General features: G+C 34.5%; 1 protein-coding gene across 1 annotated transcript; it reads right to left on the bottom strand.

The window, feature by feature from the left end:
* Positions 1 to 245: 245 nt before the first annotated feature.
* LOC134278927 (uncharacterized) lies at positions 246 to 20,660 on the bottom strand. Its single transcript, XM_062761236.1, has 4 exons — positions 20,375 to 20,660; positions 3,017 to 3,196; positions 2,003 to 2,101; positions 246 to 582 (listed from the first exon to the last, which is right to left on the bottom strand). Exons 1-4 carry the CDS (start codon positions 20,658 to 20,660, stop codon positions 380 to 382), a joined length of 768 nt encoding a protein of 255 aa, XP_062617220.1. The 3' UTR covers positions 246 to 379.
* Positions 20,661 to 20,862: the final 202 nt, after the last annotated feature.

The raw sequence follows: 20,862 nt of genomic DNA, 5'->3' as shown, positions 1-20,862 counted from the left end.
GCTTTAGAGGCTTACATACCAGACCTGGAGATATAAGATGCGTATTCTGTACATTTTTCTAATTAAAAAACGTGTTAGTATTAATTTATTTTTGTATATCTGTTGTCTCTATTTCTCAAATGACTTATTATGAGGGAGCAAACAGGACACCGTCCTAAAATTGCCCAATTCATTATGTTTTCGTGGCAAAATATGTGTAATTTAAATTTAATCTATAGAGTTTGGAATTATAAACTTTGGTCCATTCTGATCTAATTGTAAATATTCATGTATCAAGTCATTAAAATCTTTCACGGTATGACTTTTTGCCCATCCCTATGAAGTAAAAGTGTTAGTCTCCAGATATAGAATCGTACGGAAGTACCTCCCTGCCGAAGTTTCAGCGCCTCGGTCGTTTCCGAATATGTTCCTCTGGAAACGAATTGTTCCTTTTTGCATTCCCTGGGGTCACGAATTGCATTGTGAAATCACGTGAGAAATATCCTTTGAATAGACCAAAAGTAAGGAGATCCTCTAAAGCTCGTGCAGCTGCCTGAGTTATCTTTTTTGTTTGGAGTGTGTCTGAGCCCAAGAAGCAAACATCTGTAGAACAGAGTTTAAGCAGAATAAAAATAAATAAAATATTCAAAGGCTCTTACCTCCTAATACAAATAGAAATTCTTTACGATTCATTGATTTTACTCCCCGAAGTACATTTTTATGAAAAGAAAATGTTAATTGTGGTACGTACTCATCTCAAAAAGTTTCAATGTTTTCTGCAATTTTTAGTTTCAAAAAGTCTTTATGTTCCTAGGCCTGTAGTCAAAGATTCAACTTGGTACTTACGTAGTCTCAGTAACTTTTCTGTTCCAATTGTGGATCTTGAGAAGAAGATTTTGAAATGACTACAAGCTATATTTCTTGTCTTTATAAGCTATCCTTGTAAGAGGTCATAGTTCTTATTTTATCAATTTTATCATTTTCAAACGCCTTTCACCCAAGGAATCTTTGTTTCAACATTGGCTATAATTGGTACAGTAGTTCTTGAGAAGATCTTTTAAAATATCCAAAAAGGGGTGTTTGTGAAACAGTGATGACCTCGTATGACAGCTTATGGCAAGGATTAAAGATTCCCAGATCCAAGTCAAACCCCAAGGACAAAAGGTCATGTTTGTTAGTATTCAATGGAAAATCTTGTCACAAGGAATACACCTGGGAATTGTAAAAGTTCTTAGACTAATTGTTCACAAGTTATTGCAATGGTTTATTTTTTTAAAAGTGGGTCAAACTCTAAGGTCAAGGTCAAAAGGTCAAAAAATACTTATACCCATTAAAAGGTCTTGTCACAATAAGTATACTTGTGAAATATGAAATCCCTATTCCACCCTCAAACGTAATGACCAAGGTTAAACTTAGGGTTATTTTTGTAAGGCCACATTTATAAATATATTTCCATCTTTCCCACAGGGCTGTCTTAACTTAGTCAAGAGTAGTTGAAAAAAATCTTGTCTTCAAACCCTACAATCCATTTACTCATACAGATTTTCGATTGAAAAATGAGATAGAATTGATGGAGGTCAGTTAATTTGGATATTTGCTTTTAAAAAAATCTTGCTGAACTAAACAGGGTGATAATGCTAGCGCTGACAAAATAGGCAAACTGCGCTTATGTACGCGAGTGAGACTGTTCTGACACAAAGATGGTGATCTCCAATGCAAATATAAATATACACATACATGTACATGTAAGAAATAGGGTTACCTTTTTTTAACAAGGAAAAATGTCGTCGCCAAAGATCTGTGAATTTATCACTGTGCACTTTACAGTGTGAGCATATAACACTAAATCCTTTTATATGATAAACAAGAAATTAAAATTTAGAACTTCTTGGTCTTGATTGAAATATTCGAACTCAAAATATCAAGGGGCACTCACTTATCTAATACTGTAATTTTACGAAGAAAAATTTTGAAGTATTGTTAAGTCTGACCCTTTAATTAGTTTATATCTTAAGCAATATACCTAATCCATTCCCTGACTTCCCCTCTCGGTTCCACCCCCTGTCTTCGTAAATGTTTCCACTCTCACTTATGAGGAAATTGTATCCAGTGTCAAAAAGATCTGAAGAATAAATAGTAAAAGTAATTTCCATATTACTTTAATGATTGTTACTTGCCTATTTATTTTCATTAAATTGCAAAAAAATCATATCATTTCCTACTTTTGAACATTAAGGGAAATGAAATATTGTAATTTTATCATGACAAAATTTGAAATCCTAAAAGAGGTGAAATATTGTCAAACAGGCACAAAGTTACCTTCATCACATGAAATGAAACCGTAAGTAACGATATCAAATATTTTCTGAAAATGAATCACAAATTTCAGAATTGCAAACAGATGGATTTATGATAATTTGAAGAACTAAAAGCTTAAGTTGATATTCTCATATACATTCTCTCACTCTATTTTTCAAAATTGAAGTTTTTAAAATATTTAAAAGTCAACTTTCTGAACATAAAATTTGGATTTGATATAAAAATAAAAAAGTTAAGATTAAAAAGCCTTTATCTTAAAGAACAACGAGTGAAATCAACAAATGAAAAACGTCTGGTTTGTCTTGAATTTAAGTGTCAGATTTTTTTTATTTATCACATGTTGAATAAAAAAAAATCAAATTATTGCAAAAAATACAATAATTATGCTTGTCAAAGTTTTTAAGTCCCCACTTTTATTTTTTTCAAAAAGTTAAAAACCTTAACATCAATTTACTAGGTGCTTACTACCTTTAATTTGCAAAATTTACCCGTCATGGTCAAACAAATTGTAATCGAATGTGTAATTACTCGACTGTGACCGTTTTGTTAAAAAGCATATGCATGAAGTGCGAGTTCCATATGATTTTTCGGGTGTATTCATATCTTTTTTTACTTACTTTTACTTTGCTTAAAGTATACATGTATATTGCACAATGAGATCAAGATATAAGTGACCACATTAACTTCCCTCTCTTTTAAAAAAAGAAAATTATCTCACCAGGACTGTAGGCGTCAGAAGAAGCTGCTTTAAGTTTTCCAAATGATCCCTGTCTGTTTTCTTCAAATATGTCATCGTAGTGGAGGTTTACCGAGAACGAAATATAATACAACGTTTGCTTGAAAAAAGTAGTGGAATCCTCGTAGTCTGGATACCATTGTTTTAAGAAAGCTGATATTCCTGTAAATAGAGTAGTCAATATCGAAATAAATATAAAAAAAAAAAGAATCTATACCTTTGTTTTGAACATGGTAGAAATATTTTCCTTTAGATATGCAAGTAAATATTTGAAAAACGATTTCAAAGACAAAGAAATCTCAGTTCTTATGACATTACCAAAAGCATTTTAAATAGGAATTGAATTTATTTTAAACTTAAATTAATATCTAAAGACAAAATGATAATTCTATTAATACAGTTATATATACCATATACTATATAATAATATATCATACTGAAACCTTATCTATTCAGGTTAACTACATTATTCATCAACCTACCACTATGAAGGTGGCTATATTGAAACGATTTCATATTTTTCACTGATGCAAAAACCCCGTGGGGATCCGGGTTAGAATAGGTCCTCAGTACCCCTTGCTTGTCGTAAAAGGCGACTACTAGTAAATGGGACGGTCCTTCGGATGAGACCGTATAAACCGAGGCCCCGTGTCACAGCAGGTGTGGCACGATAAAGATCCCTCCCTGCTCAAAGGCCGTAAGTGCCGAGCATAGGCCTAAATTTGCAGTCCTTCACCGGCAATGGTGACGTCTCCATATCAGTGAAATATTCTGGAGAGGGACGTTAAACAGTATACAATGAATCAATCAATGATGCAGGAGCCCTTCAGCAACGATGATCTAGAATGTTAACTATGAAGCTTCTGTAGATCGAGTTACATGTACAAGTATTTATCGGATTTCAATCAGTCAGTGCTTAACGTTTTATATTCAAGCAGAGGAAGGGTGTACTTAACAGATTAGTTTTGTCAGGTGGATTGTATTACAACTTAAATTAAAGGAGGGTTGCCAGTACGAAAAAAAAACAATATTTTTCGAGGCTAATCATAGTTAAAGAGGCTTGCATTTTAGAGGTAGAACTCTTTGAAGTTATCTCATTGGCCGTTCTTCTTCGATTAGGGAAGATTGCCAAAGAGAGCAGAACACTGTCTGTACTGAATAAGACAACAGACAAAACATGGCAACTGCTGCTTCTTGAGTTGTACAACCTTTCTTCAGCTGTGCTTGCCGTAGATGTTACGTAAGGCCTGAATAAGACATACTTCTTTCTTGAATTAGATAAAATTTAATTCATAAAATAGTAAGTTTATAGGTCGACGAAGTGTGATTTTCCCCTAAGTAAGGAGAGGGTTTTAGTTAGCTAGTAAAATCATTTGAAAGAGGATTTTTTTGTTTATTCATTTGAAATCCCCAGATCCTGGAATCATTCGTCTACTATTCCCAACATGGGATATTGGTTAACATTTAGTTGAAGTGTTTATTTTTGTCTCTTTTTTATTTGGAGGCAATAAATATTTCTTTTATTATTGTGATACTGTAATAAATATTACGTTTCGGAAGTAGAAAAAAAAGAATTAAAGATGTGACAAGAAAGCTAAGGATTGCCAAAAACAATCAAAAGGAGAAGAGATATTCATGTATACATGTACCTGGAAGTAGGAATATAAGTATAGTAACAAGTGTTAAACGGAACTGGAGCAAAACCATAAAAAAGGTAAACTACTAATTTTCTTGAGTATGACAAGATCTGATCAGAGTGAATTATCAAGTGCACCATACACCAACACTGCAACCCACAAGGAGACTCGAGATAGTGTTAGACGCGGTGCAAAAGGACACTAAAGACAAGGACGTTGGTTCTGGAATGAAGAAAGACAAATCACACCCCATTACCGGCAACTGGGACAGCCGATGCAACTGTGACAACAGACAGCAAAGTTGTTTTTCGCAATGACAGAGACTTAATTGATATTATATTCCTGACTATTTATAACATTTATTTACATTGTTTGGTGGTTTACTGTTTTGATCTTATCTTAAACTATTTTTCTGTTGAATATAAAACTATGATTTCTTATAAAAACAAAATAAGAACAGAATAAAGTTAAATTTTAATACTTGTTCAAGAAAAATTGGTAAATTGAGCTTAAAGAATTAAAACCGTTACTCTGCGATCACATTTCTTGTTGTAAATAATACATTTAGGCTCTCTACGGCATCACTGCATAATGTGGATACATGTAGTCTTCGTTGTTTAATAAGTTAGCTGTACGCGTTTGATTTTGATGGGTCCTAAGATTTTGGCTGTCTTGAACAGCAGATAATCGTTCACATGGCAAACACTGACAACAGATGATGGCAATCGGTAACATCTTATTTTAATCTAGATTTCAACTTTTTAAATGATTTTTAAACCAAGTTCATTGACAAAATGTCACTAGGTGTTAGATATCTCTTAATTGTATAATTTATTATTTCAGAAGATGAATGCTTTATTAGAAATATAATCTTTCTGCAAACATTTGCTGCAAGTCTGCATGTTGGTAATCAATGAAAAGTTTGATTCAGTAGCTGTCGTATATCAACTATTATACATGTGGCCAATATTAGCATCAAAGAAAATTAACCAAAATGTGAAGCTTATTAAGATAGAGCAAATTTAAATTTTATGAAACCTTGTATCCATTGTTTCCGATTGCCATATTTCGTTTTAAATCTGCAGTCATTGTTTGCCTCGTCTGTTGTCCACGACAACCAAAATAATTTGATCCACGAAAATCAAGAGCTTGCGGCACTTTTATTAAACACCAAAGACTATCCACATTTTGCAGTTATGCCGTAGAGAGTCTAAATTCATTATATAGAAAAAGAAATGTGATCGTGGAGTAGCAGTTTTGATTATTTTAGCTTAGTCTGAACAATTTTTCTTGAACAACGATTGAAATTTAACTTTATTCTCTTTTTAGTTTGTTTCAATAAAAAAATTATGATTTTATCTTCTACAGAAAAATAGTTTATGGAAAGATCAAAACGGGAATCCACAAAACCAAAGTAAATGAATGTTAAAAAAGTCAAAAATATGATATCAATTAAGTCTCTGTCATAGCGAAAAACAAGTTTGCCGTCTGTTGTTCCAGTTGCATCGGCTGTCCCAGATGCTGGTAATAGGGTGTGCAAATATGGAGGAAGTATCACTTGGATGGATTTTAATTCTCTTTTTAAAATATATGTTATCATATATAAAAAGTCAGTAGCAATAATAAGCACGTATCTACCGGTATCATCGAGAGGACAAACCCAGGGTTTCTTCAATAATGTATACGAGTGAGAAAAGTGTATCTAGACTGTTGTGTAAGGTACTGAGTCATATTAACAAAAGAACTAACACCTACATGTAAGACAAAAAGGTTTAGCTGATTTTAAAATTTTGCAAAATTAATGATTTTGTATTACATGCAAATGGTAGCGTACAGATATCGAACTACATTTCTTTAAAGAAAACAAACTAAAACCATAACCAATGTATGTAAACTAGAATGTTATGATCAAAATAGTTTTTGGTCTCGTGAGTTTGTTAAGTTCTAAAGTAAAGCTTGTAAAAAAAAGTTCTATTTAGTAAATCCCTGAACAAGAATTTTTCCACAAAACTATTTGGCCGATATCTGCAGAGCACATCTCAGAGATAAAACAGAAAGAACAAGATGTGCTTGTGAAACACTGATGCCCTCGTTTGGCAACATAGCGAAGGTTAAGCTTTCTCTAATGCAGATCAAATATGTTGGTACCTAAAGTAAGACCTTTTTCACAAGAAATACAGATGTGAAATATAAAACCCTAGGACCATCTATTGAAAGGTTATGACTAAGGTTAACTTTTTTAAAGGTAGGAAAAACTCCGGGGTCAAAGGGTCAAGGTTGTTGGTTTCTAAAGAAAAGCCTCGTCTTAAAGATTACATATGGGAAGTATGAAAGCGCTTTAGTGATGTTTCGGGGTCATACGTGACACGTAGGTCTACTGATCCAACTCATCATCCAAAAATAAACCGAAAGAGAACTTGTCTACCCATCAATCGCAATGAATTTAAAACTATTGCCAATAGACCTTTGTCGCGATGGCTGTCAAACCATTGTAACAGTGCGCTTTAATTGATTACAAACATGAAGCATTTACTATAAAAGTATTGGGAAGGATTCCAACAAATCCAATCCTGGTTAATGAAAACAAAAAGGTCTCACTTTGTACTTTCAGATGACCCCATTGCCTTGAAGATCTGGATCACGTAATGACCTTGTCAGCAAATTCAATCTATCATTAAGTCGAAAGCTGACTGACGTTTTTTTTATACTTATTGTAAGACAATTATTTACACACTGAATTGTGGACGGATTTTTCCGTTATTTTCCGATCAAATCAAGGAGCACACGGCGGGTATGACCGGTCGGACTGTTCAATCACTCCATGGCACCTAATCCAATCTCTGATATTTTAGAGGTCCGTGTTTGCTTTACTCCTGGTTTGTATGTTTGAATGGACTTTTGGGATTGAAAACTGTTCATTATCTCCGAATCTTTCAACCATTACAACATTTCTAGATTACCAAATAATGGTAGATGCAAATGGTACTTAGTAGTGGTTAGCGCCTTCCGCTGGCCAGTTCAATCTAAACCGAGTATATATCAGGACCCTAGCTACTACACCTCAGTTACAGGAAGAGTGTCTTGGCAACGTAACTTAATCTGAATAAATCACAAAAGTATTGAATGAAAATACATTGTAAATGAAATTACAGTGTATTTCTTTGAAAAAGTGAACAAAATAAAATGATAATACATGTATAGAATAGATCTAGAAATACTGAATAAATTTCTATAACTTTTAAGGTAGGATTCTTCTCACATTTCTTGTATTTAAAAATTAATGAAATTTTCACAGAATCAAGAGGACAATATCACTAAGTGATGGTATCAGTGAGATTAAATTTGACCGTTTAATATTAGAGTCAAGGTCAGGTCAAGGTCATTACCTTTTTCCTGGACATTAAGAATAAAAATTACTGTTTCCAATCATGTGATCCCTACTTGTAATTCAAAAGATTGAATGTTTTTCTTTTTGCATAAAAAGATACTACCATATAGGGCCTATAAGATGATACTACCAAATTTACATGAATAATTTAAACTAGATGCTGTCACGAGACAGTAATATCCGCACTAAGGTGTTTGCCTCTAAATACACACTCCTTCATATTGGACTTTCCAAGGAAAAAGTCAAAATAATTCTATAATTATCACCGTACATGTATTCGTCAAATTGAGCATAAAATTTTCAGGTGACCATACGATCTATGAGCCTCATATATGTATTTTGTATACTTAATTCATTACCAGTCTGAAATAACAGAATTTAATTAATAAAGTAAATTACTTAATTAGATTCTGATAAATATTTTGCCCATATTTTGGAACTTTTTAAATTTACTTTCTCAACGACATAAAATATTATTTTAGTACAAAGCGTTTTTGATAAATTTATCAAAATGTGCAAACTGATTTTAGTACTTGGTCAGGAAAAAAAACCCATTGAAAATACAACCCAATTAATTTGTCAATGCCTATCTCTCCCCCCCCCCCCCTCCCACCAACACACACACACACACCCTCTCTCACACATTTTTAAAAATAGACCTAGATGGCAAAGTTATGTTAAAACATCGTTTATTATGATAGTTTGAAATTTGTTCTTGTACTAAACAGTTTTACGTGTGAACATTCTACATTCACATTGGGTTTGCGTCACATTATCATATTTTTAGATATCACCACTCGGCACACCTCGGCCGATTCATACTTCATCTAATGAAGGCGACGGAATCAGCAAAGGTTTGCCGAATAAGATTATTTAGCACATGTATGCTAACGATGTAGTGTGGTCAATTAAAATAATTTGTGTTTTAATTGGATTATATGGATTACATTTCATGAATTCGTTGTCAGGACCTATGACATTCGGTAAGTACAAGATTTAGTATAGATTGCATAAAAATAAATAAATGCAAATGGTTACGTTGAAGTTCAAAAAAGGGTCAAAGATCACCGCATGCCACAGTCGACAAATTTCACATTGTCAAGTTATCTCCCGTTGTGGTTATTCAGTATATACAGGCGCAGATCCAGAATTTTTTTTTCGGAAAGGGGGGGGGTGTCACACCTCAGTAAAAAAAAATCCAGCCAAAGATTTCCTGAGAAGCAAATAAAAAAAATAATAAAAACAATGATGGTGGGGTCCCTGTTTTCTAAGGGGGAGGATGTCCAAAGTCATTTTTATTCTTTTCAGTAAATAGTCTTATTTAAATAACTGCAAATTCCAGGGGGGGGGGGGGGGGGTGTCTGATCTCCCTAGCCACTGACTCCCTGTACCTGACATGACAATTGATCTTATGACTCCATAATAGTAGAAAATTTTTCCACTTGACTGTATATACATATTTTGTTTCCTGTGTTTATGTCTGTTTGTCTGTCCACAGAAACTTTAACCTTGCCCATAAGTTTTCAGTGGATTGGGCTATACACATGGCTTCCACATCTCATAGGTAATTAAATTTCTTTTGGCAAAACCTTTTAATGGGTACCACCAAAATTGACTTCTTGATCTCTTGACCTTGGAGTTTGACCCACTTTTATAAGAAAAATACCTTAAACTTGGCCTAAGTTTTGAACAGTTGATGCTAGGACTTTCATGCTTAACATGTGTAATCATTGTGAACTTTCAACAGGTATAAATATTTTTGACCTTGACCCTAGAGTTGAACCCAATTTAACTTTAACCTTGGCAATAACTTTTGAACAGGTGAGGAAGTATAGGGATTTCTCTCTTATTTCACATGTGTATTCCTTGTGACAAGACTTTCCCTTTGATACCAACAATTTTGACCCTTTGACCTTGACCTTGGAGTTTGACTTACATTTGAGAAACTTCAACCTTTGCCAAAAGCTGCCATAACAGTTGCTGTCACAACAAACAAGCAAATTACTAAAAAAAACACAGTATACATGTACACATTTTATATTCAACAGATATATTTCTGGTCATATCTCTAGTTCTCCATTGAATCAGACATGGTGATATAAATATTTTAAAAATAATTATTATAAGAGTTGAAAAGGTTGTGCATATTAAATATACTAAGCTCTGCGGATGAATTAGATATACCAGTTTAGCTTTATTTTGCTACCCAAAGCACCTTGATTAACTATTTACATGCATACTGTTTTCTGAAATGTACTGTTTTCTGTCGTCCATCTGTTTGTCTGCAAACTTTTCACATTCTTAACTTCTTAAGGACCACTGGGCCAATTTCAACCAATTTACACGTAAATATGCAGGGGACTTTTTCCAAAATAAATCTTTTTCTCAAGAACAGCAAGGACTTTTATTGTCCCCCATTTTCGCTAAAGATAGGGGACATTAAATCTCATTTGTTTGTCAGTCTGTCCATCTGTCACAATAAATTTAACGTTGGTCATCATGGTCATATATTTTGAATGGGAAGAGACAGGACTTTTATATTAAACATGTGTATTAGTATTTAACTGGGACAATACCATTCTAAATACACTATGATTTTTATTACCCATGACCTTGAAGTTTGACCTACTGTCATAAACAAATTAATTGTTTTAAATTGATCATTTTGAAAGATAAATGAAAGGGCATTCGTATTATACCTGCATGTATATTACCTGTGATAAGACCTTTCCAAATGTATCATGACTTTTTGAGTCTGTGACCTTGAGTCTGTAACTTACTTTTCAATAATGTTGTATTTCCTTTTGATTGAGAAGAGATACCACTTTCACATTTCAAGTGTGTATTACCCATAACAAGATGTTTCCCAACATGCTATGATTTTTTACCCCTTGACCTTGATGTTTTACCAAAATTTCAAGAGTGAACTCTCCCAAAAGAGGATTAGGCCACTGTGTAAAATGAAATAGGAGTATAGGGAAGACTGGCCTTTTAGCATATAAAACGTCAGTTTTCGACCCCAATTTGACCCCCCCGGGGCAAAACCTAAATTCCGAAACCTTACTGCACATCTACATGAAACCATCAACCATCTCCCAAAAGCTGGTTAGGCTGCTGAATAAAATGTAAGAGGAGTTCAGAGAAGATGGGGGCTTTTTGCATAAAAAAACGTCATTTTTCGACCCCCATTTGACCCCCCCCCTGGGCAAAATCTAAATTCCGAAACCTTACTGCACATCTACATGACACCACCAACCATCTCCCAAAAGCTGATTAGGCTGCTGAGTAAAATGTAAGAGGAGTTCAGGGAAGAAGGGTCTTTTTGCATTAAAAAAGTCATTTTTCGACACCCATTTGACCCCCCGGGGCAAAATCAAAATTCCAAAACCTTATTGCACATCTACATGACCCCACCAACCATCTCCCAAAAGATGTTTACTGTGTAAAATGTAGGAGGAGTTCAGGGAAGAAAAGTGTGACAGACGGACGGACGGACGGACGGACGGACGGACATGAGTAACAACAATATACCCGAACTTTCTTTAGAAAGTGCGGGAATAATAAAATGGATATTTGCTAATCCGAATTTCCTCTAATTTTCTTAATTTTTTAGGATATATTACTTATTTTTATTTGCTTCCTATATTTAACTTTTTCCAATTTTCACATATAGTAAAGTTGTCACATAAAGGTACAAAATGATACAAAAACTAAAAGTTTTGATCGTTTATTAAGAGAGAAATAACACTTTTTATGGATTTTTGGCTAAAATCTGTACCTAGATTTGAAGCATTTAAAAGCAAACATAGTTCTAGTATGTGTGAAAAATCTAATTTATTTGATATATTTTGAAACTTATGTCCCTTATTATTAATGTAACTTACATTTGAAAATATCGTCTAGTCTTTGATTGCGTAAAAATGATAACTAAATTCAATGTTCTATAATAATGTTGAGAGGCAGAAAAGAAGATATTTTTATACGCAACCATTCCGCCAAAAATATAGTCCCTGCTAGTTTTCAAACGCAGTTTACCATTTCTATTTTAAGTTGTATAATTGTGGCGAGGAAAGAAAAATATGGTCTTTTAAATCTCTTAAATCTAAATATATCAGACATATCAACAAATGTACTTTGAATATTCCATCTAGTCAGAAACCAGAGAAGAATCCTACCTTCACACATCTGGATGTATTACTCATATATAACAGTTATTTGAAAATAAGTCAACTTTTATGAGGATTTAAAAAATAAGAACAAGCCACTAGTATTTTAAAATAAGAAATGAAATATTTACATTTGATTTCTCATTGATTCCTCTTTATATCGGTATTTTTGAAAAATGTTATTGCTGGCGTACATGTACAGAGAACGATTACATTTTTCCCAATGTTTTTTGCTTGCTAAGGTACGGAAGCCCATTATATTATTACAGATTTGTTGAATTGGTTATAACCAATTCAAGAATTTCGTTATTACGAATTCAACAAATCTGTAATAACAGATTAAATTCGTTATAATGGATTCAATAAATCTGTAATAACAGATTAAATTCGTTATAACGAATTCAATATATCTGTAATAACAAATTAAATTCGTTATAATGAATTCAATGAATCTTTTATAACAAATTAAATTCGCTATAACGAATTCAATAAATCTGTTATAACAAATTAAATTCGTTATAACGAATTCTAAAAATCGTTATAACGAATTCAAAAATATTTTTTGATAGGTCCTAAATGGGCTTCCGTACTAAGGCGTAGCACGTCTTCAAAAAATCTTCATCATTCGTGGCATTCTCGTACAAGAGCCACGAGGCGTTGTAGCATTAACTTAATTGGCCGTAACCGTAGCTTAGCAATAACTAGTGTGACCGTCGCATTATAAGGTATCAATACGGGAAACCGTGCTTGTCCGTACAGTGTCCGTGTTGTGAAAAGCATGGTCCTTAATGAAACCGTGTCCAAACCTTGCTGAACCATTAAATAATCTTGAAACAACCGTTTTGTTTGTTTTTCACGCCAAAGAACCGTATTAGCATTACGATTTCATACGGTTTATAAAATCCGAGTGAACCGTTGCAATCCGTGCCTATTACCGTGACAGTGTGACCTAGGCTTTACTCTGACAACTACTGTAGAAATAAGGAAATTGCTTGAAAAGGGACAGTGGATGGATGGTCGTTAATCTTTATAAAAAAGAGGCTAGACAATCCGATTGGAATGTCAATGTCAAACACACAAAAGGAGTTGATGCATTCTAGGCAGCTGACAAGGGTACACAGGAAATCGGAACTCACGCTAGAAACCAGACAAAATGAAGAAGAAAAATTAGACGCCATGTATGTATTGAGCAAGACAGTGAGGATTTCAAGCGAATAAATTGATAAATAATTTTCACATGTCAAATAATTGTACTTTTATCACTAACTTAGTAGACCTTACTAGTATGAACTACTACCTCTAGATAGAAGCATGTCTTACTCAGTCCGTAAAGTCTATCTTAGAGGCAAGTCCAGACTAGGACAAGTTGTACAACTCAAGAAACAGCAGTTGCTATGTTTTATCTGTTGCTTAATTCAATACGAACAGTGTGCTGCTAACCTCGGAAAATTTTCCCTGTAGAAAAAGAAACGACTAATGAGCTAACTTTAAAAGCTCAACCTCTCAGATGCTAGCTTCTATAATTATATGATTAATCAAGACGGGTTAATATAAAATAAGAAATGAAATTGTTGTTGTTTAAATTGCTGTTGCCGCTATAGGTTTTGATGGTATATGAGGTTTTGGTTTCTTAGGAGATTAGATTTAGCTAATATGTTTGTTGTTTAACGTTCCTCTTGAGAATTTTTCACTCAAATGGAGACGCCACCACTTGCCGGTGGAGAGCTACAATTTTTTTTCCTTTACTCGGCACTTACTGCCTTTACGCAGTGAGAGATCTTTGTTGTGCCAGCACCTACTGCGACACGGGGCCTCGGTTTATACGGTCTAATCCGGAGGATCGGTTTCCACGTTCCACAGTGGGATTCCAAACCGCGACGTAAGGATTAATTCCTCACTTCGCGACTCTAGACCAGACGTTCTAACCGCTGTGCCACGCGACCGAATTAGAAACAAAAAGTTAGAAATTTAATATGTAGAGATAACAAACAGTATACAAGCTCAAAAGCCAATCAAACAATACAAATTTTGGAGCAGTGCAAACAAGACCTCTAAAACTTCAGATATGGGATCAGCTGCCATGAAGAATGAGTATCTCCTGCCGACCGGTCACACCCGCCGTGTGCTCCTTGTCATGATCGGAAAATAACGGAAAAATCGATTAACAATACAGTGTGTATAACACGGCCTAACAATTAGTATGAAAAACGTCAGTCAGCATTTGACATACGATAAATTGTATTTGCTGACAAGGACAAGCAATTTTTTTTAAAACCTGGTCTTCGAAAACCATATTTTCAATCAGAAATTAAATCTTTGTAATATCAAATTCAGAGTACTTGCGAGTACAATCAGAATGACATGTTTTTTACAAAATAATTTTGTATATGTCCCATGACCAATTGAGTGAATTTGCCGAGTTCCATTCTTAGGTCACCTGAGTAAACTCAGGTGACCTATTGCTATCTGTTTTCGTCCGTCGTTGTACGTCGTTTATTATTATAAACTTTTGAACATTTTTAGCTTCTTCTCTGGAACCACTGAACCAATTTCAACCAAATTTGGTATACAGCATCTATGGGTAAAGGGGAACAAAAATTGCGAATTTTATGGTCCCCGCCCACCTGGGGTCTGAGGGGTGGGGCCAAAACCACTAAAATTAATGAAATTTTAAAAAATCTTCTTCTTTACTCCTGGACATCAAGCAATCAAACTGTTGGTATGAATGTAATGAGCATTGCGTCTTCTACCAAAATTATGAAATTCATGGCCCCAGGGTCAGGGGTTCTAGTGCTAGGGTGGGGCTATATAGATTATATAGTAAAAATGCATTATTTCTTTGAAAATCTTCTTCTCTGCTCCTGGGTATTAAATAAATTAACTAAGTAATAGTTATGATAAGCAAGAGTGTCTCTTTCAAAATTGTGAATTTTATTGCCCCAGGGTCGGGGGTTCTGGTGTTCGGGCGGGGCTCTTTTGATTATATAGTTAAAATGCATTAATTCTTTGAAAATCTTCTTCTGAGTAAAAGTGCCTTTTTCAAAATTGTGAATGTTATGGCACCCGGGCCCGGGGTTATAGTGTTAGGGCGGGGTTCTACTGATTATATAGAGAAAATGCATTAATTCTTTGAAAATCTTCTTCTCTGCTCCTGGGTATTAAATAAACTAACTTAGTATATAGTTATAATGAGCAAGAGTGCCTCAACCAATTTAGTGAATTTCATGGCCCTTGTGTCAGGGGTTTTGCCATTTGGTGGGGGGGGGGGCTCTTTTGATTATAGAGTGAAAATACATTAAATCTTTGATAATCTTTTCCTTTGCTCCAGGTGTCAATGATCAAAGTTTATATATTTATGATGAAAAAAGGTGCATGTGACAAAATGGTTTATTTCATGCCCCCTGGGTCAGGGGTATTGGGAGGGGGGGTTACATATTCTAAAAATAAATTAGTTTTTTGAAATCTGCTCTTTGGTATTAATCAACCATTTATGATGTAATAAAATTTATGATAAAATTTCCAAAATTTTGAAATAAGTGGCCCCAGGGTCAGTGGTTCCCTTGGGGTGGGGTGCCGAACCAAATTCAATTGTTCGAAAGTTGTTACATGATACTCAGGTGACCTATAAGGCCCGTGGGCCTCTTGTTATTGAAAAAGCAGCTGTCAATGAAAAAAAAGCCTGACTTTAATTTATCGTGGGGAATGGTTGTACATAAAGTTGAAAAGTAGTACATGTACATGTAAGTTTTGATGCTGTTAATTTTAGTAAAATTTTGTGATTTCAAATTTTGGAATTTTTAAGTATCCACATTTGATTTACACCACTTTTCAAATACATTGTTGCACAGTATTCCTTAAGTTTCTCCTTCACAACTGTTAATATTTTAGTAAGGAGTAAAGAAAGAGGCATGGTAGAACATTTACTGGAACCCGCTTTGTATCTTTGTTTGTAAGTTTTTTTTTTTTTTTTTTTTTTTTTTAAATTTTTGAAATCCAATAAAGATATGGTTATTCAGATTTATTCTGGTTGTTATGAATATTAAAAATATTCAAAACGGATGCATGATTTTGAAGAATTTTCTCCTTTGAAAGGGAGCTTTAGGTATAAGTTGGATAATTAATAGTAAAAATAAATTCCGGTTCCTCTAAAATGTAATTTAAATAATGAGTCTTACAAGCAAAGGCAATGATGTTATCTGCTTTGTCAGCAGGGCAGAAGGATAGTTGGTTTTCATTCTGCCCCTCAGTCGCTTAATGCTCGTTGCATGACTCACACCGCACGACAACGGAAGAAAACAGATAGAAATAGGTCTCAGTTGACCTAAACAGAATAAAATAGCAATTATCTGTAAGCCAGGAAATCGGCATATCATATTTAATCCGTTGACATGGAACTGGCATTTTGCATATATAATATATTTCGTAGATCAGGAATCAACGTCAAAGCAATAATATATAATCCAAGATGGGAAAATTATTATTAACCTAATTAGCCAGAAAGGATGCTATTACATTTGCATTTTTATTTATGCTTAATCTCGACGCAAAATGTAATAACAAAAAATGTAATATTTGTATTACATTTTCCGATATTACATTTTGCGTAGAAATAAACGCGCAAAATATAACAAGACGCCCACGGGCCTTATAGGTCACATGAGTATTGTGTAACAACTTTCAAACATTTAAATTTAATTCGTGTTTTAAACCAGAGGCCATGAAATTCATAATTCAAAATTTTGAAAGAGGCACCATTGCTTATCATAATTATAAACTTAGCATGCTTACTCTATTTTCTTAATACCCAGAGGTAGATCAGAGTGACAAAGAGAAAATGCACTTCCACTTTATAACCAGTTGTGCACCTCACCCCAAAGGAACCACTAACCCTGGGGCCACATATTTCAAAATTTTGCAAATTTTATCATAAAATGGTTGATTAATACCAAAGAGCAGATTTCAAAGCATTAATTTATTTTTAGACTATGTATCCCCCCCCCCAACCCAGGGGGGCATAAAAAATAACCATTTCGTTAGATGCACTTTTCTTCATCATAAATATACATACTTGGATCACTGGCATAAAACCCAGGAGCAAAGAAAAAGATTTTCAAAGAATTAATGTATTTTCACTTTAGAATCAATAGAGCCCCGCCCTAACACCAGAACCCCTGACCCTGGGCCCATAAAATTCACAATTTTAGAAGAGGAACTCTTGCTCATCATAACTATGTACTTAGTTAGTTTATTTAATACCCAGAAGCAGAGAAAAGGATTTTTAAAGAATTAATGCATTTTCACTATATGATCAATAGAGCCGCGCCCTAACACTAGAACCCATGACCCTCGGGCCATACAATTCACAATTTAGGAAGAGGCACTCTTGCTCATCATAACTATGTTCTAAGTTAGTTAATTTGATAATCAGAAGCAGAGAAGAAGATTTCCAAAGACCAAATGCATTTTCACTATATAATCAATAGAGCCCCGCCCTGACACCAGAACCCCTGACCCTGGGGTCATAGAATTTACAATTTTGGAAGAAGCACTCTTGCTCATCATAACTATGTACTTAGTTAGTTTCTTAATACCCAGAAGCAGAGAAGAAGATTTTCAAAGAATAAATGCATTTTCACTATATAATCAATAGAGCCCCGCCCTCACACCAGAACCCCTGACCATTGGGCCATAAAATTCACAATTTCAGAAGAGGCTGCCTCTTGCTCATCATAACTATGTACTTAGTTAGTTTACTTAACACAGAAGATTTTCAAAGAAATTATGCATTTTCACTACATAATTTATATAGCCCCACCTTAGCACTAGAACATCTGACTCTGGGGTCATGAATTTCTCAAATTTGGTGGAGGACTCAATGCTCATTACATTCATGCCAAGAGTTTGCCTGCTTACTGTCCAGGAGTAAAGAAGAAGATTTTTAAAGATTGCAATAATTTAAGTGGTTTTGGTCCCACCCCTCAAGCCCCAGGGAGCGGGGACCATAAAATTCACAATTTTGTTCCCCTTCATCCATAGATGCTGCATACCAAATTTGGTTGAAATTGGTTCAGTGGTTTCAGAGAAGAAGCTGAAAATGTTCAAATGTTAACACACGACGCACGACACATGACGCACGACGACGGACGAAAACGGATAGCAATAGGTCACCTGAGTTACTCAGGTGACCTAAAAACGCAAAATGTAATAATCCTTAAATTGTTTTATTACATTTTGTGTTTTGATCTCGGTTTATTTACGATAGATTGCGTTATTATTAGTTTTCACGTTGTAACAACCTGACTTTGATTTTTCCTATGTATTCTGAAGTAAAACTTTGATCGTTCTTAATTACCCTATCCTACCCTTTGGCTGCTATTATATTTGAACAAAACAATCCAAGTTAAAGACTTTCACGTAAACTTAACCTTTTCTGAGCCAGTGCTTCTTGATAAGATTTTTAAATTACCTCCCATTTGTAAAAGGACATGGCACTCATCTGAAAAAATCTAAAATATTTTGTATCCCTTTTGGCCAACAATACTCAAGGGGACTAGGCTAAATAAAACTAGTCTTGCATCCTCTCCCATTTGAAATTTTTATTCTTTTTTCCTAAATATAGGTAAATATTCCGAATTGACAAGCACGTTTAATTTTCAGTGCATTTTAAATCAACAGAAACTTTAATTTTGATATTTTAATGATTCATAAGATAAAAAAGGGAACAATTAACGTTCAAAGTATCTCTTTATTGAAAAGTTAATCTTAAAATTTTGCCACTTTTTATTCAAAAATTTCAAATTTATAAAATGGTACAGATCCGTGTGTAAAAAGGAGTAAATTAAGTCGTGTGCTCTGTGTCAAGTTTGGTTGAAAATGGCCCAGTGGTTCTTGGGAAGAAGGTGAACATATATGACAAATACGAGAACATCGCCACCGACGACAGACAGCGAATACATTTCGATCAAAAAAACTCACTTTAGCCTTTGGTGTATGTAAGCTGAAAATGCATTGAAATACCTAGTTGATGTTAACACATCCAAGAGCCCCATGGACACATTGCTCACCTGAGATGTGACTAGGAAAAAGGCAGAATTCAGTTCAGTATAGAGTAGTTTAAATCCATAAGTAGCCCCAACATACCCTGAAAGGGGAGGAGTATGATTTGGTCAAAATTGAATATACACTAACAAAGGATGCTTGCTTATTTCTTTGACAAACTGTGGCTTTTTTATATTCTAGGCTCTAAGTTTAAACTATCATTGTGGTAACCCCTATCCCCCCATCAACAAATCTTAATCTACACTACCTGAGGATACTTCTATATCAATGTGATCAATCATGGCTTTGCTGTTCTTGACAAAAGATTTTTTTTTGATTTTCCCTATATATTCCTATAAGACTTTGCTCGTCCATTGTGACCACGTCCTACCCCTGGGGGCATAATTTGAACAAATTTGAATCTACAATTCCTGAGGATGCTCCATACAAATATGACCTATAATGAGTATATGCTGTTCTTGAGAAGATTTTTCAGATTATATCTATATATTCCTATGTAAAAATTGACTCGTCTCTTCCCCCTTCCCCTGTGGGCCATGATTTTAAGAGACTTGAATCTACACTACCTGAGGATGTTTTCCATAAGTTTTATCTTCCCTGTAGTTCTCGAGAAGAAGAATTTTAAAATATATGTCATGCCACCAACTTTTCACCATTTCTAAATCATCTCCCCTTGAAAAAGGGCGTGACACTTCATTTGAACAAACTTGAATCCCCTTTACCCACAGATGCTTTGTGGCAAGTTCGGTTAAAACTGGCCAAGGCAAGTGGTTCCGGAGAAGAAGTCGAAAATGTAAAAAAAAAAAAAGTTTAGAGACAGACGGACTTCAGATAAAATGTGACCAGAAAAGCTGACTTGAGATTTCAGTTCAGATTAGCTCAAAATGAGATAATTTTAAAAACAAGGGTAAATGTGGGTATTGTGAAGATATTTGCATTGAATATCATTATTTCCAGCTGAAGATCATATTGTAAGTGAGGATGAATACTGAGTAAACAAAAGATAAAGCCACTGTAAAACGAACTCTTTGCCGATAATTAATTTGATTTTGGATGGGGGCTCATACATGTATTTGTAGTTAGTAATCACCTAAGTATCTCTCGTTCATCAACTCTTCTGTTTGTTGTATACGTTCTGTTGCTCTCACATCTAACTTGTCAATGATGTTATGTAGAACACGATAATCCCCGGGAAACAACTTGCCCAAAGCCTCGAGGTCATCGAAGTCTATCAGAACTGATCGGTCTTTTATTTTTTCCATACTTTTGTGTAACTCCTTGCTGACAAGGTATTTCCACTTCTCATGACACGTGGTATCGGTATCTTTTATTATAAAGTCATTGAGATCAGTCAATAACTTTCTGTGCATTTCCATTAGGTCTTTCCTCAACCTCGTCCTAAAACGGATATTATAGTTTGCAGTTAAGTGTAAAGTTTTACGTTACGTCACGATTTTTTTCGTCAGATGCAGCAAGCGTAAACAATTCACGTCATTAGTCAACTCAAATTATCAACATTGACACGGAAATAGTCTGTTGCACGAGCAAGCAATCGGGGATAAGAAGAAAGTTCCAGTC

This window comes from Saccostrea cucullata, unplaced genomic scaffold, assembly GCF_032062105.1.
Source record: "Saccostrea cucullata isolate Sc308-1 unplaced genomic scaffold, CSIRO_AGI_Scuc_v1 ctg6466, whole genome shotgun sequence".
Lineage (NCBI taxonomy): Eukaryota > Metazoa > Mollusca > Bivalvia > Ostreida > Ostreidae > Saccostrea > Saccostrea cuccullata.
Note: the sequence above shows the minus strand (reverse complement) of the source record. Positions and strands in the feature narration are given on the sequence as shown.

Excerpts from the sequence above, each read along its gene's own strand:
- LOC134278927 (XM_062761236.1), bottom strand. The coding sequence starts at position 20,660 with ATGGAAATGCACAGAAAGTTATTGACTGATCTCAATGACTTTATAATA. Across the intron at positions 3,197-20,374 it reads GATGAACGAGAGATACTTAG|GAATATCAGCTTTCTTAAAA; the intron begins GTGATTACTAAC and ends CTCTATTTACAG. Across the intron at positions 583-2,002 it reads GAAGTCAGGGAATGGATTAG|ATGTTTGCTTCTTGGGCTCA; the intron begins GTATATTGCTTA and ends TCTGTTCTACAG.